Source organism: Falco peregrinus, chromosome 8 (assembly GCF_023634155.1).
Source record: "Falco peregrinus isolate bFalPer1 chromosome 8, bFalPer1.pri, whole genome shotgun sequence".
In the NCBI taxonomy this organism is placed as follows: Eukaryota; Metazoa; Chordata; class Aves; order Falconiformes; family Falconidae; genus Falco; species Falco peregrinus.
In genome coordinates, this window is record NC_073728.1 from 18,759,170 (window position 1) to 18,786,557 (window position 27,388).

Consider the following 27,388-nt stretch of genomic DNA (forward strand, 5'->3'; position numbering starts at 1 on the left):
CGGCCCGGCCCGGCCCAGTCCAGCCCGCCTCCATCCCCGAACAGCGCCGGAGCCACCGAGCAGGCGGCGCCGGGCCACCCGCCACCGCGCCGTGCCGGCCTCCCCGTGCCCCCGGTCCCGCGCGATGGAGATCGAGCTGCCCCCCACCGCCCAGGTGAGAGCGCGGCCGGCGGGCGGTGGCGGCGGCGGCGGCGGCACCCCCGCCTCCCCCCGCGGGGCCCGGCCCGGCCGGGTGTCCGGGCGAGGGGCGGGGCGGGCGGTCACGAGGCCGGCGGCGCACGTGGCGCCGCCCCGCCCCTGCGAACGCGCTGAGTCACGGTGGGGGCGGGGCCACGGCGGCCCCTGCAGCCCCCCCCCGGCCCCGCGCTGCCGAGGCGGGCCGGGCCGGGCCGAGCAGAGCAGGGCTGGGCCGGGCCGGGCCGGATCTCTTCCCGCCGGCTCCGGTCGCGGAAAGGTCAGTCAGGGCCCGCAGGAGTCGCCTCTGCAGCAGCCTCGGGTGGGGGCAGGAGCCCGGCGGGGCCGGGGAGGGCGAGAGGGCCGGAGCCGGCCCCGGCCCCTGAGGGAGCGGCAGCCCGCGCCGGGCGCGGCCTCGCGTCGCTGCCCCCGGCGTGGCCGTGCGCCTCTCTGTCCTCGCTCGGGTGAGTTACCGCAGGTTTCCTTCTGTTGTGGCGTGGCTGCCCGTCGCAGCCGCCCCGCCGGGGCCCCGTCCCCGCCGGTAGCGTGCGGCCCGGGCCGGGCCAGCAGCGGCAGTTGCACAATCATGCACTTCCCTGGGGCGGCTCGGGGTCTGGCTCAGCCTCTCACACGCAGCCTGCGGAGCCTGAACCGGGCCGGCCCCGGCCGCTGGTGCGGGGCTGCGGGCGGGTTGCTCCCCCTGCGCTTCGGCCCGCTGGGGACGGCTCCGGGGCGCTGACCCCAGCGCTTCTCGGGGGCTTCGACGCGGGAGGTGTTTCCTGGGGGTCTTCTCCAAGGCGAGTCGCTGGGAGGCTTTGGGGTATTTGGGTGCGTTTGCGTTTTGCGCTCTTGTGCAAGGAAATCTCTTCTCTAAAAGCCTGGGGAAGTTCAAGGGTTTTGTGTTGCAGGCTGGTTGCAAGAGTGGGGCGAATAACTTAAAACATAATTGAACTCCATTTCAGATGTTTGTAAACGTGTTCTTCATGGGCTTTTAAATGAGAAACAGCCTTATCAGCTAGTTATTAGGTTTAAAGAAGTAATACATGAAAATCTGGAGTTGTTTTAATACTACAGACTTAAGACTGAAAAGTTTTGAGGCTCCTTCAGTGTATGTCAGTACAATACCTGCTGCACAATAGAGTTTCTTTTAATTCTTAATTGTCTGTCTGTTAGCCTTGGATACACCTTTTTCTGTTCATTGGTTGCTGTTGCTGTTCTGTCTTGAGCCACTCATAGCTTTGCCTGGCTCATCTGTTTTTTTAGCCCAGGATGGCACAGTGGTGATCTCTGCCTTGCCTCCTCAGTTGCTTGGAAAATACTGCAACAAAAATTAGGCTTTTGGCTTGTGCTACATAAACACCCTGTGAGTATCTTTTTGCCAATAGTATCCAGCTGTGGCATTTTTGCTTTCATTTCTGAGAGTCTTGACAGACTGATTCCTGTGTACCTGCTTTTGTACCTCCTTGCCCGATCCACTGTGACTTCCCTGCTAGCAAACCTAGCTTTTATTACTTGTTTGCCTACTTTGTCAAACCCTTTCTACCCAGCCATCTGTTGCAATTTTCCTATTTGCAGGCCTAGCCTGTAAAGGCACTGTGTTTTTCAGATAGTAAATGATTACCATCTTTGACATGTACAGTTTTAAATGTATTTATTACACAGAAAATTCAAATACCATTTCCCATGGAACATTCACTCAAAATGGGTAACAGGGAGCATGGTCTTCGTTTTGCCCTCGGATTGCACAAGCCAGTGGATGGGAAGGATGTGCACTTGTGCAAATACAGTGAAGATCTCAGTCTGTTTTTATGCCTGGTAGCAGTTGTCATGGCAGTAAAGGTGAATATGAAGGACTGGAGCTAGCTGCTCAACCAGAATGCAAAATCACCTGTTTCTGCTACATACTTCTGTGGGAGTTAGCAGTGCTGTTGCCTGCAATATTCTTGGAAAAAGTATTCCTTTATTGTACTTTTCTGACTGGAAATAGGATGGGCCACTGTATGCAGAGGTGAAATGGGATGCTGCCTATTACACACTAACAACACGGGCATCAAAACATCTAAGAAAAAAAGCAATGGAACAAGTGTCAAGAAATTTCACGCTTGCAAAAGTATGCTGTTCTCATAGTAGCTGTTCTCTTCAGTAAACTTGAAGTTACTGAAATGGTTGCCTGTAACCTTGTAAAACAGCTCAACAAGCTCATCAGTTATTAGAATTTGAACCTCACAACAAGAAGAGAGCAGAAAGAATTCACTTTCCAATACAAAGAATGAAGCTGTGGGTTGCACTTAAGCTGGAGTAAGACCAGCTCTAGCAAATCCAAGTAGGCAAATAATTGAGTGCCTGCTTTAAGTGTATCTGTTAGGGTTTTCTACCTAGAGAACTGCCCTGAAGAGTCTCTAGTTCAATTAGCGTGCTCTCTTCAGTCTAAAGGGCTTTAAAGAGGAATTACACATACTTTTTTTATGACATGCTGCATTAAATTGTCAAGTGAATGGGTTTATTTTTTATTCCCTAATGGCCTATCATTTCCACATGAGGTAGATTCCACAGGCAAAGACAAACAAGTGCACTGCCCAGGCCTGGCAACAAGTCTTTGTTTTTTGGGTTGGTGGTTCTTTGTTTTGTTTCTTGATACTGAGGTTTAATAACCCTGTTAAATAGAAACATCTGATCAAGATATCTGTAGAAATATATATCTGTGTATCCAGCTGAAATTTCAGTATAAGAGACCATCCATATTTCTGAATATAATGTTACCTACTAAAATTATGGACAAGTTTGAAGGAAGTAGATTGGAGTAAGTAGTAGTGCATTTATTTTGACCCCCTCAGTTCTTCTGTGCTCATTTTGATATCAGGCTGCACTGATAGAGCTTTCTTTCCCTGAAAACTTGCAAAAGAATATCCTCCAGTTAAGCCCGTGGTAGCTGTAATGCAATATAGCGTATTTGGCTGAAATGAATGTAGACTAATAGGAGCTAACTGTGTCAGTCCCTTCAGGAGAACAGATAACTGGATATTATTGTTATTGTAGTAAATATCATATGAACACTGTTCTGTAGTTTGTCTTTAAAATGTGCTGAGAATTAACAGTTATATTGGAAATAGAAGTGAAAGAAGTTAATTGCCTCGGAAAATCCAACTTGAAGCTTGTGGCTGGCACTCAGAAGTTGGGGAGGAGTTTGGCTTTGAAAGTTTGTTGGGAAATGTTTGAAAGAGATCAAACTGGAACAAAAAAAGAATGTTTAGTGTAAGCAGAGGGCAGCTGGATGATCTTGTGTGCTTTAAAGAACTTGAGACATTTTTGTATCACTGTGTGGGTGGTTAGGAAGGTTTGTGTACACTTCCCTCTAATGTTCATGTGCAAGAATAAATTTTGGCTCTCAGTCCCTTTTTTCTTTTTTAATTGAAAAAAATAGGGACAGTATAATACTTACCCTGAATACGAATGCAGCAGGTTATATATAATCCTGAAGGACAAGAATGTTGTTAAAAGTGTGTCAGATTACTGTATCTGTTGTTGCACCGGAATGCTCTTTTGATTTGTTGGTTTCTTTTCCTCTGTATCTTCAATTTACAAAGCAGCAAAATACCTATTTGATAGGTATTCTTCCTTTTGTGATCCTGAATGAAATGAATGTAGCAGTAGCGTATTCAACAGACTTACTTTGTTAAAGAAATCTCAGTACCTTTGTGGAATATGCTGGCCTTTGTGAAATGAGGTTGAGGAATGCAAGAAGTGGAAGGAGCTAAGTCAAGTATATGTTCCTATGTTCTCAGTAAAATCAATTTGTGCTATTCTTTACTATAATTTTTCCTATATAGCTGTAAATTTTTGTTATATTTGGTCCTTCAGTAGAACCAAGAAACCACCAAAAACCAGCAAAAGCTGTCAAGAGTTTGTCATTATTGCATTCCAAAAGCTCTTAGACTTTAAAAGGAGAGTGAAAAAGTCAATTGCAGGCCCAGAAAAGAACGAGCTTAGGGAAGAAGGAGACAATATATAGGAAGTTCAGATGATGGCAGTAAATGATACTAAGTGTGCCCATGCCTGTGACACTGGATGTGTGCTTCATTGGAAAGAAGGAATTTGATTTTTGTCTCTAGAACACCACTTCTTTTCTTTTTCCTCCCTTTATATTACGAAGATGAGCTTTAAAATGACTGAACTGTTCAGTAGCATTAGGCCGATTAGTGAGTGCGGTGTGTTTGCAATGATTGTGTTGGCTGAAGCTAGTGCAGTACAAGTCCAGACAGTAACTTGTCGGCATGAATTAAATATTAATCCCCTGCTGCTGTGCTTGAGTTCCAGCCAGCAAAAAGTCCTACAAAGTCTCCAGGTTAATCACCTAGTTAAAGTTTGTTTTGGCCTCCGTATCATTCCAACCCTAAGTGACCTATTATTTTAATATAGCACATTCCTAGAGAACATGAAAGGGTTTGAAGTTTGTTCGGTTTTCTGATACAGCATATTATACCAGAGCTGGACTTTGTGCCACAGAATACAGCTCTAGGTGAAGGGAAAAGAATACAACATATTGGTGAAATTAGTTCTTTTTTTTTTTGGCGATAATCTTATTTAACTGGTTTTGGAAACACTTCATCTGCTGTCTATGCAAGTCTTTCTGTGTAGACCAATGAAAAGGAGGAGTTGGAAGTCATGACTTTGAATTTGTGTTACCCAAAGATGGCTGATTATAGCAAACTTAAATCCTCCTCGGGATTGCTCAAAAGTAATAATTTTATAGCATATTTGTTTTATTAAGGTAAACAGTGAAACCAGCCAGTGAGAAATGAAGCCAGCAATGCTCTCTGTGGTGTGTAAAACTGCTTTAAGTCGTGGAAGGCTTATCTGAAACAGATACCGACAAATACATTTCAAGTAAAGATAGGCATTGTGTGCTTTTTTCCTACTCGGTAGCTGCTTTCTGTACAGGAAAAGTAAAGCTAGTGACTGACAATCACGTATTAATTGGCAGTGGCAAGAAGCTAATTGATCATATAGTACTCAAGTTCTTCTAAAGTGTAAGAACTGTTACTACTGTGCCACACAGTACCGAAGCAAGCACAGACACATGTCTTGTCTCAGGATTTTTTAGATACGTATTTCTTCATTTTTCTCTACCACCTTTTAAAATAAGGAAAAAAAATAAATACGTTCCCCAGCAGACTACCTTGTTTTAATATCAATTTAGCTTTACCTTAACGTGCATAGTCCAATGGTGCCAGTTTCAAACGGAAGCAAAGTCTCTCGGAACCATACATTTAAATTAAATTAATTAAAAATAAATTAATTAAATTAAATTAAATATTAATTTGGATAACCAAGCAGTCTGTAACAACATCAAGTAAGGATAAAAAAGTTGAATTTGACTACTTTGGAGAATAGAATTTGCCTTTGCCTTATGAAGCATCTTCCGTTTTCTGTCTTTAGCCGTTTTGAATTCTTGGTGAAATATTTGCTCAGTTTTCTTTAACAGACACATTGATTATTTTTTTTTAATGTTATGTGTTGATACATGGGCTTTATGTTTGGCTCTTAATTCCTACTGTAATATTCACTTCAAAAGAATAAAGTGCTTTGATATGTTGATCATGGAGATGTTGGAAAGTTAATAGAAGTTAATAAGAGTGTTGTTAACTCAAAGTTAAATTAGCATTGTTTTACAAGCACAGCGTAACTGCTGCTCAGTGGTATATTAATAATCCCTAGCACAAGTACTAATTGGCAAGGTTCTAGTAGAATGGGTAGTATCTAGTAGAATAGCTTAGAAATAAATACTTTTGTGGATGCAATTTATATACTACAGATCCGGTTGAAGTTTTTCATTACAGTTCAGATTTCTGATTTTGGTTCTGATTAGCTGCAGTTTTTATACCGGGAAGAAGGAATATAAAACAGTGTTTATTTTTAGGTGTTATTTTGAAGGTGCTGTAAGTAACTATTAATGTTTCCTATCTTTACAGTTAAGATAAATGTGGAAGAAGTATGTCTTTGATGCTATTGCAGTACTGGGGGAGTTGAGACCACCCAACTTCATACTTGTCTTGCAGTTTTAAGACTTTTAATCCAATTTATGCAGTATTATGGAACGCAATGAAAAAAAAAAAAAAGGAAAAGAAAGTTCCTTTAAGTTTGATGTTGCAGCAATAAGTTATGTAACACCAGTTTGAAACCATCTCTTTCAAACCTTTTAAGGAAGTGTCTTCTGTATGACTATGAAATATAAAGATACCAACTTTTCCCCCCTTGCCCCCACCTCTGTCTTGCAGTTTCAAAGTTTTATTGCCATTTGCTGTATTGATTTTACATGCTGTCTCTTGTAAGTATAAAAAAATCTACTCCTGGAAACTGCTTGCAAAACAGAGTTTGCATACTTGAGAAATTGACTCAGAAGGAGCTTGGTTGATAGCCTGCCTTGAAGAAGAGGTTTGTTTTATGATTAAGGGTGTGCCTATTTGCTGTGTTTGAAATTAATGTGCACTAAATGTTGAAGCAGGGACTTTTGTACAGCTGCGTTACATGAAAAGCTGCTGTGACTTTGATTTGCTTCCTGCTCAGATCATCACCACTGTTTAGCCGCAAAGAGCTAGGATAGAAAGATCCTGGGTGGGGGGAGGGGGGGGTTTGTCTGTTTGAACCCTTGTGGTAAAATTAGTACCTCCCTACTTACTGCTATAATTAGTGGAGCAGTTCCTGTACTGCTTGGGCTGTTGGAAGATCCCCCCTCAGAATTCCCAGGTAGCACGCAGTTGATGCAGGTCTGCCACTGAATGCTGCCTGCTCCCATGTAAGTGGCCAGTCTTAGGTCTGCTATGCAACTGACATTCATGTTTTGTGCCGCCTGGGCCTGGATGCTTCGTCATTTCTCCCTTCTGTCTTCAGGAGCTGTTTGCTTGAGTTATGTGCTGTTGAAGCTGAATTTTGTCCGAAAACAGGGTATTTCCAGTTAGATTGCATGCAGTTCTGTGACCGGATGACCTGTTCCACAGTCAACTGGGTAATAAAGCGATGGGCATAAGAGAGTGGCAGGGGTGGGTGGGTGGCTCTGAAGGTTGGTGCAGCTCTGCTCAGAGGGTAAGTTTTTCAGAAGCTTGGTGGCTGGAAGGAGAGTGTGGAGACATTAATGGCAGTGGTCATCCACAACGTGTCAATGGGAATATTCTACCCCAGCTTGTTAGGCTAATGCTTGTCTGTACCACTAATGCAGTAGTGGTGACTGATACGTATGGACCGGTGCAGGTAATATAGTCATTGTCTTTGGAACAAGTGTACTGTAGACCTTGGTGCAATGTTCTGTGAATTATTTGGCATGAGATGCATGGGTGTATTTTCTGTTTTATAACACTGCATTATATTTGCATTTTCTTTTTCTGCTGTAGATGGGTCTTGAGCAGATCTGTGTCAGCTGAGGAATTTCTGGAAGATTGTCCCACTGATACTTGTAAAATCAAACCTGAGTAAACTTTTGAAACAAGTAGGATTTAAGATACCTAAGGATGAAAGTGGAAGTACTTCAGTAGTAAAAATGCTATTATTAAAATAGTGTAATATGAAACCCCAGAACTTACATTTGAAACTTAAGTCATAACTTCTGACACCTGGTCTTCTAAATTATTTGTATGGAATTCTTTGGCTATGGAAATGTACGTGTTTAGGTGCCTCTTAGCTGTGTATGCTGTAACAGAGAGAATTACAGCAGTGACTTCTGATACTGTACTTTCGAATTTGGTTTTTGGTATTTGAACTAGAATATTACTAGATCAATTCAGCTAGTATAAATTGTGGTGACTCAGTGGGATGTTGTAGTTCCATGGATTGTTTTCCAGCTTGATTTGTGATCCTTCATTATCTTCCACTTCAGGAATCTAGTCTGCACCTACCACTCTCGGGAATACTTGTTCAGCTGGTAACCAGTGTGAACACCTCTAGACATCTCTCATTTCTTGAAGTTTATTTTTGCTGGCAAAATGAAGAATGGAAGCCGCTTAAATAATTAAAACTGTTATGGGTGTGCTTTAAAATTATTCTGAAAAACTGTTACTAAGGTCTGAGCCATAGAATTATTTTAAAATCAAAATGAAGCTTGAGATGAGAGTTTTTTGATAAATTATGTGTATATGTGGCAGAGGTGAAGAACAAAGTCTTATAAAATGCAAGTAGTAATGACAATGAACAGTTCATAGCTGAGTAGTGACTTACCGTAACAAGACCTCTCTTTCCCTCATTGTCTGAATTAACTGTGCTATAGAGGAATTGTAGAATCTTGCCATTTTTTCTGATAATTTGCTATAACCTGATTTTTTTTCCCCAAGTATCTACTGAGGCATAAGAGAGTGAAGGTCAAAGGCAGAAAACTGGTTAAGATCCAGACCTGACATTTTCTTTGCATACCATATTTCATTATTTTACAAGTGATCTTCCTAACCTTTTTGCTTAGCAAATTTATTCTAATTATCAGGAAAGCAATCAAATCTCTACTAGAAAAAAATCTATAAATTCTGATTTTAGAAACAATCTGCTAAATATGGTGTACTGTAATATACTTGCAAACTGGATAGCCTCCTCCCCCCCAGTATTTAACATTTGTTAACCGTACACTTGTTAAACGTGCCTGGATTATGTTTACTGCTTATGGATGGAAGAGGTGTATTGACATGTTTCTTATTTGTGGCAAAAAGTCTTGGTGCTAGCATAGTGTGTGAGGGGACGCATGTCAGGGATTGGCCTCTTCCTTGATTTCTTAGGTACCATTTCTTAGCCCATTTAATCTGAAGGCTGAGTGAGGCATCCCTGTGATAATCAGCTGTACAGGCTGCGAGCCTCCTGTGTACTCCAGGGGCACAGCCATGGAAGCCACAAAGAAAGTGGTTGGTGGTGGAGGCCACATCATTATGGATGATATGGAAATCATATAATGATGGAAAGATGCAATTACGGATGGTTGAGTTCTGCAGACTTTATTGTTCTTTTGAGAATTACTGCTTTTATATGATTTAGTAAGAGGTATAAACCTGTTTACCTACTCTGGTTCATGCCTTGGAAGATGAATTGGCTCCTTTTGTTTTCAGAGTTTATAAACTCAATACTACACAGGACTTTACATAGTGGGGGCGGGATTGCACCATACAGAAACAAAGCTTTAGTTTTGTACAGTGTTGTTCAACTTCTCAGTAGGTTTACAGTTTTTTAAGCAAAAGCTGTCATTGTGTACAAGAATGAGAAATTGGTATGTAGGTTCCTGACATGTTGGCCCATCTTGAGCTTTCTGGTTTAGTTGTTTAACTTTGCAGGACTTTCAAGTGAAAGAGCTTCCTGAAACCTTTGTGGGGGTTGATGACTTCTAGAGGATTGCTTTTTGCTGAGAAACATGTACATTGCAGGTGCTTAAGAAAATTAGTAAAATCTATCTTGCCGTATTCTATGGAAAAACAAATCTCACTGCGTATCTTGGTGGGGCTGGAGGAAGGGGAAAAGCTATACAGACTGCTTTCATGCAAATTAAATAACGACTTCTATGATGTTTCATGTAAATTTAGGGAGAGCATTTTTGGTCATCAATGCACAGTTGAATGGTATTTTTATTTACTGAAGCTTTTCTGTGTTATGTCACTAATGAAGGCAGTGCATGATGTCAAATAAACAGTTTAACCATGAATTACTTGTTTGGAAAGATAGTGTCACCACAGCAAAAATTTGCTGTGCTGGACCTCCCTTCCTCAAATATGTTATGGTCCTGTACTGTCCAGTGGTGACCAGTTGAATAGCAGTGTATTTTTGGCCTTTTTTCTGTTGTGTGGGGTTTTCTGCTTTGCCCTTGTAGAAACTAAATAACCTTTCCAAGTGTATTTGAAGTTGAACACTCACAAAAAAAAAAAAAGACCCTGCTTATTTATTTGCACTGACACTAAATTCCCAGCATTGTCTATATAAATTATGTCTGTGAAAAGTGTGCATTAATTGCAAGACTCTGATCCATGAAAGTATTTTAACACCTGTGTCCCACAGACTGCAGTGGGAGGTAGGCACTTGCATATTCCGCCAGATGTGGGCTGACATCTACAGGACACCTTGCAGCTGATCAGCTTGGGAGCAAACTGTATTCCTTGCAATGTAACCGTATTCTTAAACTTTTAGCCTTAAGATAGTACTTCAGACTGATCAGGTGTTTGTGTGGCAAGTGAATTCTAAAGCATCCTTGCTCTTTCTTTGTCAGCTCAGCTCGGAAGTGTGGAAGAATTTATTTGGTGCAGCCTTACCGACCAGATGTCGGGTGTTTCTGAAGGAGGGCCAATGGATGTGTGCTGGCAGTACACCTAGTGAACCTCTCCTCTTCTCTTTCTCACACACACAGACTCCAGTTCCTTGCCATGGTAGTTTGGCCCACGAACAACAACAAAGTTGCTTGTGAGATCAGTGAAGTGAAACTTGGTGAGACATGCTTCTTATAATACTAAGAGCAAGTGGTTTCCACATCCAGGCTGTAGCACAGCTGTAACAACCCATCTGGTGCAAGCACACTGTTTTCATGTTTGGTTTGAAATGCGCATTTCCAAAAATGTGTAATACTGATGAAATCAGAATAGCGGCTCATAGGTTATAACCGAAGGTTAATACAACCTAATAAATATGTTATTTGAAGTTTGGTTAGGTTCTTTTCTCTGGTTCTTTGTTCTTCTTTTCTTGCGCCCTGATTTGTTTCATTGGACATAAGAGCAGGCTATAATTTGACTGGATTGTGTTTCCCAGATGACTGAGCTATTATTATAAACAAGTCCTCTTGTAGATAAACTAATGAGTAGCCTGTGGCAATGTCCGCACACAGTACGTGCCTGGCTGGGTACAGCAGGGTAGCTTGAAGATAATCATTTAACAGGTAATTGTTTTCCAAGTACTGTAGGTTCAATATATAAAATTAATTGGGACACAAAGGCTTTTATATTCCTATGGTTAAAAGATGAGCAGTATTTTCAGATGCTGTATATTTTTTATATTTTTTGTTTATGTCTAGGATAAGGATTTTTTTGGTGTATAAATGCCAAAATTCAATAAATGCCCATTTTCTTATGATGCAGTTTTAACTTGGGAGGAAAAAAACCCAAACACAAATAAAGCCATTAAAGACCAGCTTTTGCTGAAATGAAGTAGACTTCTGAAATGGCTGCTACTGGAATACCTTTCAAAATGGAGTTACAGTGATTAGACAACAGCTAGAAAGTCAGCCACAACAGAATCACTCAGTTTACTTGCTGGGGCAACACATCAGAGCTTTGTTGATGTCAAGCATGTAAAAAGAAATAGACTAACTCTTATAAAACAATCCCCAGCCTCCCAGTTTCATTGTGCAACTTGTGTAATATATTGTAACTTGAATACATATTATCTGTGTGTGCTTATTGCCTTAATCATTTTGTAATGCTGCTGATGCAAGATGGAATAAAGTAGCAGCAAGTAAATGGCTCTGTTAAGCTGAAAGAGGGATTCAAAATCTGAGTAGAAGGGACCACAACACTTTTATACCAGCCAAATATACTGTGGAAAAATGAAATTGATTAACACAATATAATTAAGACCAAAAAGGGAAGAATGGAACCCATCTAACGGAAACAGCACAACTCTAAAAACATGTGAGATCCATTGCTTTAGATACTGATGTTCCAGAAAGCATTCTGGGATGTCAAGAGATTTAGGACTAAGTTTGAAGAAGTGGGATGGCACCCATGACCATTTTCAGCTTTTGCTTAGCAGCCAGGGTATTGCTTGTAAGTAAGGGCATAGTTAAATTTATTCAAGAAAAGTTCATAGTCATCGGCTCACAATGTTAGACCTAACTCTGTCTTTAGCCTAAAGACAAAAATAGGGGACTTTGGAACAGACACAATGCATGACAGATCTGTCAATCAATACTAGAGAATAATTTCTGAAAAATCGGGTATCGTACAAACAAAACAAGTGCCAATGTCAGATTTAAGACTTTTCTTTCTGTAAACCAATGAGACTGTGGGTTTGGGCGCTTTTTTCCTAATTTTTTTTATTTAAAGATGATGTGGCAGGATTAGTCCTGGGACCATTCAGCCCCTGGAAATCACATACTTTATATTAAACTCTTATTATTTTGAGTCTACCTTCTAAAATATGTATTGATTAACAATTTAGAAAAACATGGCTACCTACTTCTGGAGTGTATGAGATAAGAGCATGAAACAATCTTCTGTAAAAAGATCTGTGGCACTAATAAGAATCCACTGATCTGTTGTACCAGAAATGGCCACCTCAAGGCAGACCGAATGTGGTGGGAAAAGGATATATGTATGTATTTCTGACTCCAGAGATTAATGAGCCAGAGAGGAAAATGTCACTCCTGCTGCTGTGCTCCAGGCTGGAAGGGAACGCTGTGAGGCTCTTGCAAATGTTCAGTGTTTAAAGGAGTGGTAGGGAGGTGGGGATTGATTGATTTTTACAGAAAAAGAAAACTGTTGTCGAAGTGTAGTAGTAAACTGCTCTTATATCCCTCCTTTTCTTTTTCTTTGCTGACTTTCTGACAAGGGTGTTTTTCTTTACCTGCTGTGGCCTCGCTCTATTGTTAGCATTAGGATTTGGGAGCTTTTGGATTTGGTACATTAATGACCACGAACAGCCTACAACAGCTATTCTTTATTGCCCTTACATGCTTGCTCATTTTGCATTCTTCAGGCTTAAAGAAACCTGTCTTTTCACTGTTACTGGTGAATGTATGAGGTGTGTGTTTTCCCTGGCAGCTTGGAAAGCTGGCTTGCTATGGGCTGTATATGGGGAAATCATCATGTTGGGAGCTGTACAGATCTTAGTTGTAGCCTTTGTTCATATCGTTCCTGGAAGACGATGCTTCAGGTGAAATACATAAATCATTCATCTCTGAGAAGGAGTTATTTCTGGATTGAGGGTAGGGAGAGTAGGTGGGCAGTTTCCAGAATAGCACCTGTAGGGCCTTCCAGCCAGCCAGAGCCTCTCCCCGTTTTTGTCAGGATAATACCCAGACAAGGCTTGTAGTGAAGCTTTAAGAATGCTGAACAACCCAGCCAAGGAGTTTTTCAACTAATCTGATTTATAAGAGTAGATCCTTACAGTTTGACATTTATTCGGGGAACCTGGAATATAGTGGGAGGTACAGTCTGAAGTGTGAGATCTGCGTTAGGAGAGAAGAGGCTAAATACCAAATCTGCTTCTGTTCCTGGCCTGGCAAAGCATTCTAGAGATTTCTTTCTTCAGTAAGAAAATTATGTTTGCCTAAAAACGCCTTTCAGGGACTGAGCTTACCCCATAAGTCTCTGTTGGGGCAGAAGAATATCCCAAGACATGTGGTTAGCATTCTTCAACGAGCTTAGTTGTATAGACATGGAGTAGAAATTCTCTTACAACATCAATTCTTTAAAGCTATGGCTTTCCAACCCTTTTAGAGTTCTTTTTCAGTTAAGTTACCCTGCTAGGGCTTGAAAAGAGTTTGCTGACCAAGATGTCAGGCGTCCAAAGACTCTTTAGGGCCAGGAAGAGCATGTGGGCATCAAGAAACAGAAGTAGGCTAGTTTATTGTCAGGGTGTACTGGTTTAGTGTCAGTTCAGTCACAGCAGTAGTTAGTGGCACAAGTTTGAATGATTAAAAAAAAAAAAAAAGACACCCCCTCACACCCACTGTGCTGGTTTTGGTTGGGATAGAGTTAATTTTCTTCATAGTAGCTAGTACAGGCTGTGTTTTGGATCTGTGCTGGAAACAGTGCTGATAACAGAGAAGATGCTTTAGTTATTGCTGAGCAGGGCTTACCCAGAGTCAAGGGCTTTTCTGCTCCTCACCCCACCCCACCAGCGAGCAGGCTGGGGGGGCACAAGAAGTTGGGAGGGGACACAGCCGGGACAGTAGAGCCCAGTGACCAAAGGGATGTTCCATACCATATGGCATCATGCTCAGTACGTAAAGCTGGGGGAAGAAGGAGGAAGGGGGGATGTTTGGAGTTAGGGTGTTTTGTCTGCCCAAGTGACCGTTACATGTGATGGAGCCCGGCTTCCCTGGGGATGGCTGAACGCCTGTCTGCTGATAGGAGTTGGTGAATGAATTCCTTGCTTTGCTTTGCTTGTGTGCACAGCTTTGACTTATTACATAGCCTTTATCTCAGCCCACGAGTTTTCTCACTTCTACTTTTTTGATTCTCTTCCCCATCCCACCCGGGGGGAGTGAGCAAGCAGCTGTGTGGTGCTTAGTTGCTGGCGGGGGTTACACCATGACACCCACCCAAGCACCCTGTTTCCTCCTTGGTTGCCTGGGAGGTGTTGGTGAAGAATGTGGGACAGCAGGCAGCTCCACAGGGCAGTCAGGGATTTGACACAAATCACAGGTTGCTGTCATGTGGCTTTGCTTGACAGCTGCCTGTTCTGTCACATTTCCAAATCCTCAATCCAGACCTAAAATTGCTGTTGTCCCCCTCTGCCCTCCAGCATAAATAGCTTCTGCCATTCCCTTTTCCTCATTCTTCTCATACGGGCTGCTGCTTGTTTGAATTTTTCGTGTCCTCGCTGTCCATTGCACAGTCTTGAGTTAACTTTTGTTCTACAGTTTCTGGTGGTAAGAGATTGGAAATTATGGGTCAGCTTTCCAAACTCAAAATTGTTTTAAAAAAGTTACGGTGTGGGTTAACTATCAGCTTTCAGTGCTTTCTCTGAAGCATGAGGCTTATGTGTCCAGGATCGGGGTTTTTTTATGTAATTATGACTTGTAATTAAGTAACTTACCTTGAAAAAGATTTAGAAAATAAACCAGTAGTTACGGTTATTTCAGAGATCATCTGAAAACATCAAATTATTTATAAATCGTTCTTAAAGCCTACATGAACAAAATCAATTTTGCCTGAGAATGATGACGGGAAGACATTCAGCTGTTGCTTCCACAGCCTGTGCTTTTCTTAAGTGGTAAGAGCTTTCAGCTCTTTCTCTTGCATGGGCTTTATTACTTGATCCCCTCCCTTTCATTCTTGCCTTGGAGTATCTCGGGTCCTTGATCTTCACTTCCCACACTTTTTTTTTTTTTTATAATGAAGCAAAAATATAAGGTGGGTTTTGTTCATTCCTTTCACTTTCTGGAAAATTGGGGGGATATTTTGCCATCTGTCTTTCTGTGAGTAAGCTATAGCAGTGTTTTCCTCCTCCTTGTGGGGTGCCAGTCTGAGCTCTGTGCTGGATGCCATAGCCATGGACTCTGTTGCTCTTTGATTTGTTCATGCTGGCATGTAAAGTATCTCTTCTTGAAGTTCAGTGCTAATGGATCCTGAGAATGAAAACCAGATCCTTGGCTGGTGAGAGATTCTGCTGGTGTTACCCCAGTTTATGTTGCAAAAGGCGTGACGTTAAGAAGTAAATGCGCAATACTTACAATGTGCCCTGTATTAAGGGGATAGCTAACAACAGGTTGAAAATGCTGTATTGAGATAGATTGTTTCTCTGGTGACACTTGGGCTGCTGGATGTTTCCACGTTATCAGTTGTACCTGCAAATGGCCTATATTCCAAACAAAACCAAAACCAGTCAGATAAACCCAGCAGGGGTGAAATGAAAGACTGGCATTTTATTTAAAGCACAAAAGTCAGTCTATGAAAATAACATGAAAACAGGGTCTCTCTCCTTTGTTTACTCTACTGCAAATATGTTTGCTTAGGAGTAATAAGAGTTAATCGTCAAACTTTACAATGTAGTCAGAGATTTTCTCATAAAATGTATAACAGACTCTGCCCAGATGGCAAATGCCGATATGTAAATCTAAAACATGAAAATTTCCATTGGGGGCCAGATGGTGGCTTAATGTGAATTGTTTAACATTTATGTTTATCTTATTAAAAGTGCCTTTATATGTCCAAACGAAGCTATCGATGTGGTTGGAAGAGCATATCACTAAATGAACAGAAAAATCAAACCATGAGTGCAAGGCACCTCCTGCTTACATGGATCATGGGAAAGCAGAAGTTCTTCTCTGTTTACAAAATCATGAAGAACATATTATGAACAAAATCAAATCACTGTTTGCTTGGGAAAAATATTAAAACCATGTTACTTTCCCGGAAGTTAGAAATGTTGGACAATGGTAATACATTAAATACCATAATGTATTTCCCCTCAAAATAGGTGTTGGTGTTTGGTAGGAAGAGCTGAGCATAGTGCCTGCAATCCTTCCCAAGTGCGGGTCCTTCCTTCTGCAGGGGAGGCCCTGGCTCTTCCCGCGCTGCCTCTTGGCTCTGCCAAAACCATCGTTTCCTCTGATGCAATTCAAGGAGTTGCACAACAGGGGAAAGAACAAACGGGCGTTTGTGGAGTCTATCACATGAGGCCTGGCGCCTTTACAGTAAATATGTCTGATATTAGGGGAAGTGGTTAGCATGGCTCCGAAGGGCAGCAACAAGCCCTGGGTCAGATGAATCCTTTCACAGGACTCTCAGTGCACGTGATCCAGTTTGGATGTGAATCTGTGTTTGCTTGTTCCTCCAAATTAATCTTTCTGAGACCAGCACATCATGTTGAGGCATCTAAAAATCAGAGGGTAGCTGATGCACAGGCAAGAAGCGAAATGCCTTTTAATAACTTTAGTTAAACACTCCAGGCGTCAAATACACTGATTTTTGTGATGCTTTCACAGTGGAAGGGGGAAAATGCTTCAGTGATAAATGTAGAGTGCCTGCCTGTGTGTGTGTGTGAGTGTTCAATGAGGCAGGGGAATAATTTAAAGACGAAGGCTGTGGAGAGGCTGAAGGAACAAAATTGCAAAATATTTGCTTTAGACTGCAATTTTTAATTTTTTTTTTCTTTGCATCAACTTGTGCTGGGGGTTGTGATTCACTCCTTAGTGAATCACTTGGGTCAATGTTGACTCCATTAACTTTGACCTAAGGCTTTGGGCTGATGGCCAGAATTTTTTCTTCTTGAGAAGGGCAGTATTACTAAAAGCATTGGCTGAAATTATAAATGAGCGTTAAATGGCAGGTTAATATTTAAATGACTGTGCTGTTTGATGGTAGTATCTATTAGTATATTAACAGAACACTTCCTCTGTACAGCCCATTCATGTGAAGAGTAATTTCTTGAGTTGTTACTCAAAGTTAAGGCTAATATTGCTCTATTTGTATAGAGCTTTTCAAACTGAAAATAGGAGGGAACTTTTGCAATTATATGGTGATAAATAAAAACAACCCCACCCTTTTGGTTTTAAGTGCCACAAGCACAACTACTAAATAAAATAAAGGTGCTTCCGACAAGCATCTCTCTCCAGGGTAGAGCACACCACCATTCAGCAAAGCTCTGCTCTTTGCCAGAGAGAAGATACTGGGCTAAATACGGTCCCTTGAAAAATAGTGACAGGAGCCAATCAATGCTGTAGTACTTCTCAAACAACAGCTCAAGATCCTGAAAACCGTGCAAGCATATTCATTCAAAAAATGATCCTGCTTGCTGAATTGATTGCTGCACAGACGCAGAAGTGATGGTGTACAGCCACAGCATTTTTTTTGGCCAGCTGGTGTGTCTTTGGAGGTCTCTCATCCCACAAATGATGCAGTGTCCAAAGCTATTTATTTTGATAATGAATACAGCCAGTAGCATGGCTGAAAAATTTAATAGCAGTGCCTTAAGTTTTTGCACTAAGGCTATGTGGGTTTTCTTCTTAAGGAAAACATGCTATGCCTTGCCTTCTCTACCTCTTTTTTTGATCACTTCTTTTGTTTTTTGTGATTTAAACTGAAACTTAGCACCCGTTTTGCTATTTTTGTGCTGTAGTCTGTTGCAACATGGGGAGGAGAACAGCTCTGTTAATTCACAACCTTGTGCATTATATACACACACAAAAATATCTTTTGAGTCACATTTTTAATGGTGCCTTCTAAATGAATAATTCAGAAGTGAGCCCTAAAATACAGATCCTGCAGTTTTATCCAGAACATATTGCAAATGCTCTGAGACTAGGAAACAGTTTTGAATCTGCTGCAGAAGGAGACAGTGAGCAGCTGGTAAACTACTGGCCCTTAATGAAGCTATACCATATTGCAATATCTCCAATTACTGCAGAACTTAATTAGTTTGTTTTACCCTGCCAATCTGGAAAGACCAAACATTGTCTTGGGCAGCCGCTGTAATTATTTCAGCTTCTTCATTGCTGGCCATTAAGGCTGAGTTTGGTCTCTCCCAGCAAGGTATATTAAATATGTCTTAGATTTGGGAATGCCCATATTGTTATGCACAGATATTTTGTGTAACTGCTTGATTTTAGAGAAAATAATTTTCTTTTAGTAACTGGTAGAAGTAGTTCATGCCACGTGTAAATATGAGTGCTAATGGTACAGAATTTTTAACAAAGAAATGAGATTACTGAATTGGTCTGTTCAGTTGTGGACTTGCCCTAAAGCTTTTTGTCGTAACTGCTGTACAGAAGTGATTGTCTTGAAAGGCAGCGTGGATTGGTGTTCAGGTTACTTCGCGTCCTTATTTGAAAAGAGCCTTTAGAGAGGTAAGGGAGTGTTTTCATTTGGTATGTTGGCAAAATAGATGTATCTTAGGTATAGAACCGCTAACTGAATTGGTAAAGTTCTGTTTAAATGAAATTTAGTGTTCAGTATATTACTGGTAGTGTGCTAGCATGATGAGAATGCCCAACACTGAACACGATTTTTGTGTGCTGCCACTAAAGGGTAATTTTAAGAATAATGAAACATGACATTAAATGAAAACTCCCAGGCACCAGCTAGGAATTGTTGGCAGTTACCCATCTGACAAATGTGGCTACCAAGTATTAAAATTCTGTGTCAGCTGACATCCGAATTGATGATTTCTGAGTGTTAGGGTTTCTTCACGGGAGAAAGTAGTCCAGACTTCAGTCTTTAAATATTGAGTATTTGAAGAGTGAAAAACCACAATCAACCAATCCACTAACCCCCTTCCTCCTAAAAAAAAACCCTTATACAATAAATTAAAAGAGATTATAGCTATATCGAATAATATTAACTGGTTGGTTTTCCCTAAATGGCAGAGTTTAATTTGTCTTCTGAAGCACTACAGGCGCAAGAGGTGATTTCCAAGGCATCGAGGTCGTTGTTAGCTGGCTGATAATGATTGACTCCCTGATGAGCCAGGGGCCATATTTGAGACCTATTGACCCCTAGTTTATACTCAGCTGCTCCAAACCACCCATGCCTAGAACCACACTTAGACTAGAACATCAACTTAGACTAAGCTTTAAATTACAATTTGTTAGTAATAGTCTTAATAATTGTGTTTAATGCTACAGTGATGTTATGTCATTTAGTGACTTTGAAACCAGGTTATCCTCCAACTTTGAAGCCCTGTTCTGCTGATCTTTAATATTAATACTTAATACCAGGATGGAACATAAATATTTTCAAATACATTTTGCAGTATCACATTACAGTTACTTCAGACAGGCTTCATTCTGTTTTTAGCCAGCTTTTACAATTTTATAAGGTCATCTGAAAAAATTTTACATAGGCAAACTTTGTGATTTCTGTTCTTTTCTCCTAAAAATTACTTTCTTAATGTGACATAATTCATTCTATAGCTTTGTGTTTTCTGTGAGGTAACTTAGGAAAGAAGAATACATTTATCCTCTGGCTAGTTCATGTATTACCTTACCGTTTGTAAAAAAATTCCTTCAGTTTCTCTGAGCCTGTGTGCAGGCCACAGCAACGAAACCATCAGTTTGCACCTTTCAAAAAGGTCATATAGAGCCATATTTTATTCAGATAATTTCATAGGATTAAGAAAATAAGCCTTAGTTAATGAGTCTACCTGTTCGATATAGAAATTAAAAGCTTTGCTGTTGTTCTGAGCCACTTATGCTGCAGAGGATGCTTGCTTAAAAAAAGCATTTCTGTTACAGGACATGAACTTGATTGACATCCTTTGGAGACAAGATATAGACCTTGGGGTGAGGCGTGAAGTTTTTGATTTTAGTCAACGACAGAAGGAGTATGAACTTGAGAAACAGAAGAAACTTGAAAAGGAAAGACAAGAGCAGCTCCAAAAAGAGCAGGAGAAAGCCTTGCTGGCTCAGCTGGAGTTAGACGAAGAAACAGGTGAATTTGTTCCTGTTCAGCCAGCTCAGCGCATTCACTCAGAAAATACTGAGCCACCCATCGATTTTTCTCAGGTAAACTCTTAACATGTGTTTGTGAGTGTTTAATCCTTTTTCTAGTCACAGGAAGACATGTTAGTGGTTACCTAAAATGAATTTGCATTCATTGCTGTAATGGAAGATTCTTCAGTTATTCAAAGATGCACTAACATTTTTTTCATTATTTTCCTATTTAGAGCACGCAGACTTCAAAACCAGAAGCAGAGACCTTGTCCTTTGATGACTGCATGCAGCTCTTGGCAGAAGCATTCCCATTTATAGATGACGATGAGGTAAGAATGCTCAACGCAGTGGTTTCACGGGTCGTCATCTAGGGAATCGGTCTCATTTGTTATGTTACATTATATTACGTTAATGTGTGATGGGATTTTTGTCCTCAAGCTGATTCCAGCTGGAATAAAGCGGCGTAGTAAGCTTCAACTGGGGCTGTGTCTGGAGGGAGTGGTACTTCTTGTGTTCCTTCTGCTTACTGAACCCTGCAGCCAGGATTCAGTGTGTAATGCCATCTGATGGCAACCATTCCAGCTACTGTAAAGGATGGTAGTGGACTTTGTCAGTTTGGTACACTGAGCTTAGTGCAGCTCTCCGGAGTTGGTGAGTCTGAGTTGCTTTGTTTCCAGGTGCTGACCCAGACTATTTGATGTGTAACAATAAGCCCTTCACCAGCCAGTTTCTAGATACCTTTTTTTCCTATTTCTTTCCTTAATTTGAAAATGCTTTTCATAGGAATATTTTTATGTTATCCTGCTGTTTACAAAAAATGCTTTTGTTAAGAAATACCTGTCTGTCTGTTCTGCAGAAATGGTAGAACACCAAAAAACAGATTTTTTGCTTTGGAAAATTCAAAGTTGTTTTTATGAATGCGGTATTTTTGTTATTGTTGGTTGGGTGGTTGGTGGGGTTTTTTACTTCTTTTTTTTTTTTTTTTTTTTTTAAACACTTCAGGCTTCTTCAGCTGCATTTCAGTCACTGGTTCCTGCTCAGATTGATAGGAACCCAGTCTTCATTTCATCTGATCACGCTCAGCCACCGGAATCGCCTGGTTTAGTTTCACTTACTGATGCGGAGAATATGCAGAATATAGAGCAAGTTTGGGAAGAACTATTGTCCCTTCCAGAGTTACAGGTAAAGATTTAGTATGATGAGTACCTGAAAAAAAATAGCATGATATTTTGGAAGAGTATGGTGTTTTGGAGAATGCAATACAGTAGCATCTTAACACATGATCATGATTGTCATGTTGGATTCTACACCTGTAGGATGTCTATAACTCAATAGAAGCTTTAATTCTTTAAATGTAATATATTGGAAAACATGTCGGAAGAAGGAAATCAGTTGTTTATCAGAAGATCTTAATAAAACACAGTCTGTCTTACCAGTCAGAACTTCCCCATGTTTTTAGCAAATCCTTGTTTGCATCTCTCTGTAACGTGTTACGGTATGATCATGGTTGAAATTTCAGCTGCTTTAAAAATGGATAGTTCTGAATATGGAACTACAACAGGAATTGTTTCTACAAGCATTATTGTAAATGCTTTTTTTTTTTCAGTGTCTGGGTGAATCATTTATGGTTACTTTCGCATTCAACTTTCATCTAAGGAAAAGGTTTTGTAAAGATGATAACATATATTTAGGTACATAGAAGAGTCAGGTGTAGTTGTTATATAACTGCTGTTTATATGTGTTCAGTAAGAACTAATTACGTAATGTACATTAATTGAATATTTCAAAGGAACGTTACAGAGGACATCTAGGCTTTTTTTCCTCCTATCCTTATGTTTCTTCTTATATTTCATTAGATTTGACAAAACTGAGTACATTTATTTTCAGATACATTACTATAGAATGTCATAATGCTTTAGCATGGTGCTGCTCTACTTTATGCCGTTAGCCCAAGAGACTAACATGAGAAGAGATGTTAACTGCAGTCCAGATTTCCTGGATAGTATTGAGGATCACTTTTCCAGCATTTTGCCACCAGAAGACACCAGCCAGCGAATGCTCAGTGGAATGCCAGTAAATCTAAATCGTACTTTAAAAAAGTTCGCAGGAGCTGTGTTTTTCCTGCTGCTCTGCATTTTCCTGTCTTCTGTTTATATTTTTCAAAATTTTCATGCTTTCCTAATCTTACTGCTGTGGTAGCCTTAAAAGCCCCACCTTAACTAATAAGGGCAATTGGCTGTGAAAAGGCAGCAGTGATGCTGAAAATACATTAAGAAGCCAAACCAAAATTATCTATTGCAGTAATTCTGAATAGTAATTGAATAATCTTCTGAAAGAAGGGAGATAAATTGAGGGCATTGCCTTTTACAAATTACGTTTGAAGAAAAGAAAAAAAGAGCTCACGTTCTAAACCTTGAACAATCTCTGGTGAAATAATCAGTGTGTGGTCCCTTCCTAAGAGAAGCAGCATCGTTTTGGTAATTGCCTAATTCTTTGGGGACAGCAGGCCCACTTATTTCAGCTTCAGTTAAAAAACTGCCACCCGCTTGGAAAGAACATTGGTCTTTTAGCCAATGAAAGTCCATCAACATAATAGTCTTTGATGCTCACGCTGATGTTAGCCAGCTTAACTAAAAGTATGTCGGGTGAGTTAATGTTCGCAAGGCTTCACATCAGTACTCTGCTTCACTGGGAATTACATTCCTCTGCACTGAACAGCTGCTTCATTCAGAAAATCCTAAAATAACCTTGTTTTTTGAGGAAAAGTAGTCTATCACATAACATGAAAGTAAGAGTGCTGTGAGTAATTGTTTATTAGTAATGCTCATTAAGTCTAATTCGGTAATTTACATTTACTGTACTCATGCCCTTCTTAGCAGTGGTGCTTGTGAGAAGTTCAGACCTGGCACCTCCAAGGGTCCCCACTAGCAATTTACCAGAACAGGAGGGCCCCATGCAGCTTCCATATAGCGTTGGAATGGGTCTCTCCAGCATCTCACGATGAGTTGGAGAGGCTCTGCTCTCTTTACTCCGAGTAGCTTTGTCCAGAACAAGTTGCTTCACACCCTCGCTTAGGTATCTAGTCATCTTTCTAGATTGCCTCTCTGTAGTACAAGTCTGTTGTAGTGATCTAAGTTACAGCAACGTTGGAATACCTGTTCCATGTGTATGTTAATTGCTAAAGTATTTAGTGCTTGTGTGTTATAGAAAAAGGTTTTCTCAATTGGAGAATTGTTGCTCAACTTCTCTTGCGTTTCCCATGTAGTGTCTTAACATTGAAAACGATAACCTGGCCGAGGTAAGCACAATCACAAGCCCTGAAACCAAGCCAACAGAGATGCACAACAGATACAATTACTGCAGCTCATTACCCATCATGAGAAAAGATGTTAACTGCAGTCCGGATTTCCTGGATAGCATGGAGGATCCCTTTTCCAGCATTTTGCCACCAGAAGACACCAGCCAGCTGAGTGTGAACTCTTTAAAAGACACATCCCCTTCAAACTCTGATTTCTGTGAGGATTTCTACGCCACCTTTATTGACACAAAGGCGAACGGTGACACAGCAACAACAAACACTATCAGTCAATCACTTGCAGAAATTCTAAGTGAACCTATTGATCTTTCTGATTTCTCACTGTGTAAAGCTTTTAATGGCAACCACTCAGGAACTGTACCAGAATGTAATGATTCTGACTCTGGTATTTCATTGAATGCGAGTTCCAGCGTAGCATCACCTGAACACTCTGTTGAATCATCTGCCTACGGAGATAAGGCTTTTGGTTGTAGCGATTCTGAAATGGAAGACATGGATAGTGCTCCTGGAAATGTGCCGCAGAGCCATGCCAGCGCGTACTCCTTGCAGCTCCAGGACCAAGTGTTTTCTTCCATGGGGCCGAGCGCTCGGACACCTAGTTTGCAGTGTACAAATGCACCAAAGGAGGAACCCCCTGCTGGTCCTGGCCACCCCAAAGCTCCGTTCACAAAAGATAAACCTTCAGGCCGCCTTGAAGCTCATCTCACAAGAGATGAGCAAAGAGCAAAAGCTCTGCAGATCCCTTTTCCTGTTGAAAAAATCATCAATCTCCCTGTTGATGACTTTAATGAAATGATGTCTAAGGAGCAGTTCAATGAAGCCCAGCTTGCGCTTATTCGAGATATTCGCAGGAGAGGCAAGAACAAAGTGGCTGCTCAAAATTGCCGTAAAAGAAAACTGGAAAATATAGTGGAACTGGAGCAAGACTTGAGTAACTTAAAAGATGAGAAAGAGAAACTGCTTAAGGAGAAAGGGGAGCATGACAAAAGTCTTCGTCAAATGAAAAAGCAACTGACTACCTTATACCTTGAGGTGTTCAGCATGCTACGTGATGAAGATGGAAAGTCTTACTCTCCTAGTGAATATTCACTGCAGCAAACTAGAGATGGCAATGTCTTCCTTGTTTCTAAAAGCACCAAGTCAGAGACTAAACTTTGAAGGGCAGCACAGCTGGCTACTGTTCTCCAAGTTACTATTTTTGTATCATCATCCCGATAGTTCTTACTGTGAGGTGGAATGCAGAATTAAGTAATATTTTTCAAGGAATTCTATGCAATGATAATTTTGAAGTTAATAATTAGTTTATGGAAGATGAGAGTTTAAAACTAATAGCGTAATGCAGATGGACATAATGCAGAACTTGTAATCTCAATTTTGTAACAGACATTTCCTTCTTATAGCACCACTTTGACTAGTTTCCATATACATGTAAATATTTAAAGATACCATATTTATATACTGTTCCTATCTGTTTTATTCATAGATTTATTTGATATATATATAAAAGATTTTAGCCTTCTAAATATGATTTCTTGCAAGACAAGCAGTATGGCTTCTGATACTTTTTTATAAATATGCAATAGTGTTTGTTTCCAATTTTTCTTACACATTTATACTTGCTTTATATTTAATATATGATTTTAATTTAGTATAAAAGTTGATACTTAGTGTTTGATTTTGAATTATCAGTTCATTAAACTTTTTTTAACTCTACTTGATACACATTTATTTCCCTAAAGAAGGGAAACTTCACTAGTTCTCCAAGGCTAAGTCTTCATGTAACAAATATGCTTAATAACCAGAGATGTATCGCACAGCCTTGTCAGCATTACTAATGCTTCCTTCAGCAAAATTGTAACTGCTGTTTGGAAGGATTGTGTAACACAAAGTTAAGTTTCAAGTCTATGCTAGGTTTACATAACTTTTGTTTTCCTCTTTGAACACGGCTTAAATTCATGAGGTCTTTCCTCCAAAGGCATTTAAAAAATCTGTTAACTAAGCTATTCTCAGCATTTCCCAACTGAAAACTGTACACTTGAGTAATTGTTTGGGAAATACTCTGTGTGTCTGACTGATCAGCGAGCATTGTTTATCACTGTTATTACTTTGGGGCTTATGGAAAAAGGCATACTAACTGCCAACCAACTGCACTGTTTGGAACCTGTGCTCAATTAATCGTTAAGAGTTGTGGAGTTTAAATTATGATTTATAAGAGAATAAAAATTGGGCAAATAAAGAGCATTGCTTTGTTTACCTCTCTTTACTCTTCAAGTGGATTCATTGTACTTGATTGTCTTTTTTTTTTTGAATACAGAAAATGCATAACTTGTAATTCTATATATTGATTGAACATCAAAAACTGTATCATCTTCCCTAGGAAGCTTTAAGAAGGCACAATTAATCTGAAATGTTTTTTCTACTACTGATGCCTTGATACCATTTTAGGAATGTTTTGTCAATTACAATATTATGCACAACTTCATTTAGTATAATAAACACCAAGGTGTTTTGCAAGACCTTATAGTACATTTTTTTAAAATAGAGAAGGAACTGGAGATATTAAAGAAGGATAGAGTGAGACCCACAACAATTGTTTAATTGTAGGAAAAAGGGGTTTAAAGAGGGACATCAGATTAGGAAACCAACCTTCCATTTGCTCATTGTTCACAAAATGATATGGTTGTGGGTGAACTCCAGCTTGAGATTTCACAAACTTTTAAACTGTGCTGGAGTTGCATATCCAGCAGAAAGCATCTTATCTCATGGTCAGCCATGAAAGCCACAGGAACAGCTTTGATTATCATAATCCCAGTTCCATACTATATTGCTCTTTATGTACCTTCTGAGTGTCCTCAAAAAAAAAAAAAAAAAGTGCCAAGAAGTACAGGAAGCCATAGTTCTGATGAATATTATTCCATCACAAGATGCTGTGGGAGGTCTCCTGGTTTTGACTGTGATGTTTGCTGCTTTTGTACAACTTCCCAGTGACCCCAACCCCTCTCACCTGAACAGCATTAACTAGTTTGGAGCCTACAATTATGCAGGTACCAGTTCTGTTTTTTCCCTGTATGCACAGAATGTCAGATGCTATTTTATTGTCCAGCTGGTTATCCCACATAATATTTTATTTCTGGTCTTTGTCACCTTGTCATTCATCTTCCTGTTAACTCATTTACTGATTCTGAATAGCAGAGGACTCTTGAGTACCTGGCGTGCGCACACACTCCCTCTCACTCCGTCTGTGGTGCAGCCTCAGCTAACCAGGGAAGAGCAGGGGTACGAAAGCAGAGCAGTAACAAGTTTTACCAAGAAGGCAGTTTTGCTCCAGAGCAGCACAGTGCCAGGAACCACAATCCTATTGACTATATCCTCTTTAAAAGGCAGGTGTAATGGCCAAGTGCCGGTACCAGAAGAAAGTCTTCAGTATCTTTGGTACCTAAACCTGGGACTATCAGATATTCCAACCCTGCCTACCTTAAAAGAAAACTTTCCCACTTCTCATACAGTCTTACTTGCTGCAAACTTTCAGCCCCACAAAACACCTGTCTCCGAGGCAGTAGATACAGTGAAGTCATGAAAAAACCCCCTGTAGCCTCAGATTTCCAACATCCCTGGAAGCGCTAGGAACCCTGCCCATTACATCAAGTAGCAATGTTTATCTGGTTGCAGAGGACATGGGGAAATGTAAACCCAGGTGACCCAACTTGCACTTGGAGGCTGCTTACCTTGTTTATACTGACCTGCCTGTTAACAGCACGTCAGTCCGTCCTGCTGCGCAGTCCCTGACGCACCCCAAATGC

General features: G+C 40.6%; 1 protein-coding gene across 5 annotated transcripts; it reads left to right on the forward strand.

Moving 5' to 3' along the window:
- On the forward strand, window positions 1-25,841 carry NFE2L2 (NFE2 like bZIP transcription factor 2). 5 transcript variants are annotated; one of them, XM_055811662.1, is made up of 5 exons: window positions 1-154; window positions 20,075-20,344; window positions 20,506-20,601; window positions 21,275-21,454; window positions 23,538-25,841. In XM_055811662.1, the coding sequence occupies exons 1-5, from the start codon at window positions 125-127 to the stop codon at window positions 24,744-24,746; spliced, it is 1,785 nt and encodes a 594-aa protein (XP_055667637.1). In that variant the 5' UTR covers window positions 1-124; the 3' UTR covers window positions 24,747-25,841. The 5 variants fall into 5 exon arrangements, with proteins under 5 accessions (XP_055667637.1, XP_055667639.1, XP_055667638.1 ...); XM_055811664.1 differs by lacking the exon at window positions 1-154 and adding an exon at window positions 301-454; XM_055811663.1 differs by lacking the exon at window positions 1-154 and adding an exon at window positions 461-638.
- Window positions 25,842-27,388: the final 1,547 nt, after the last annotated feature.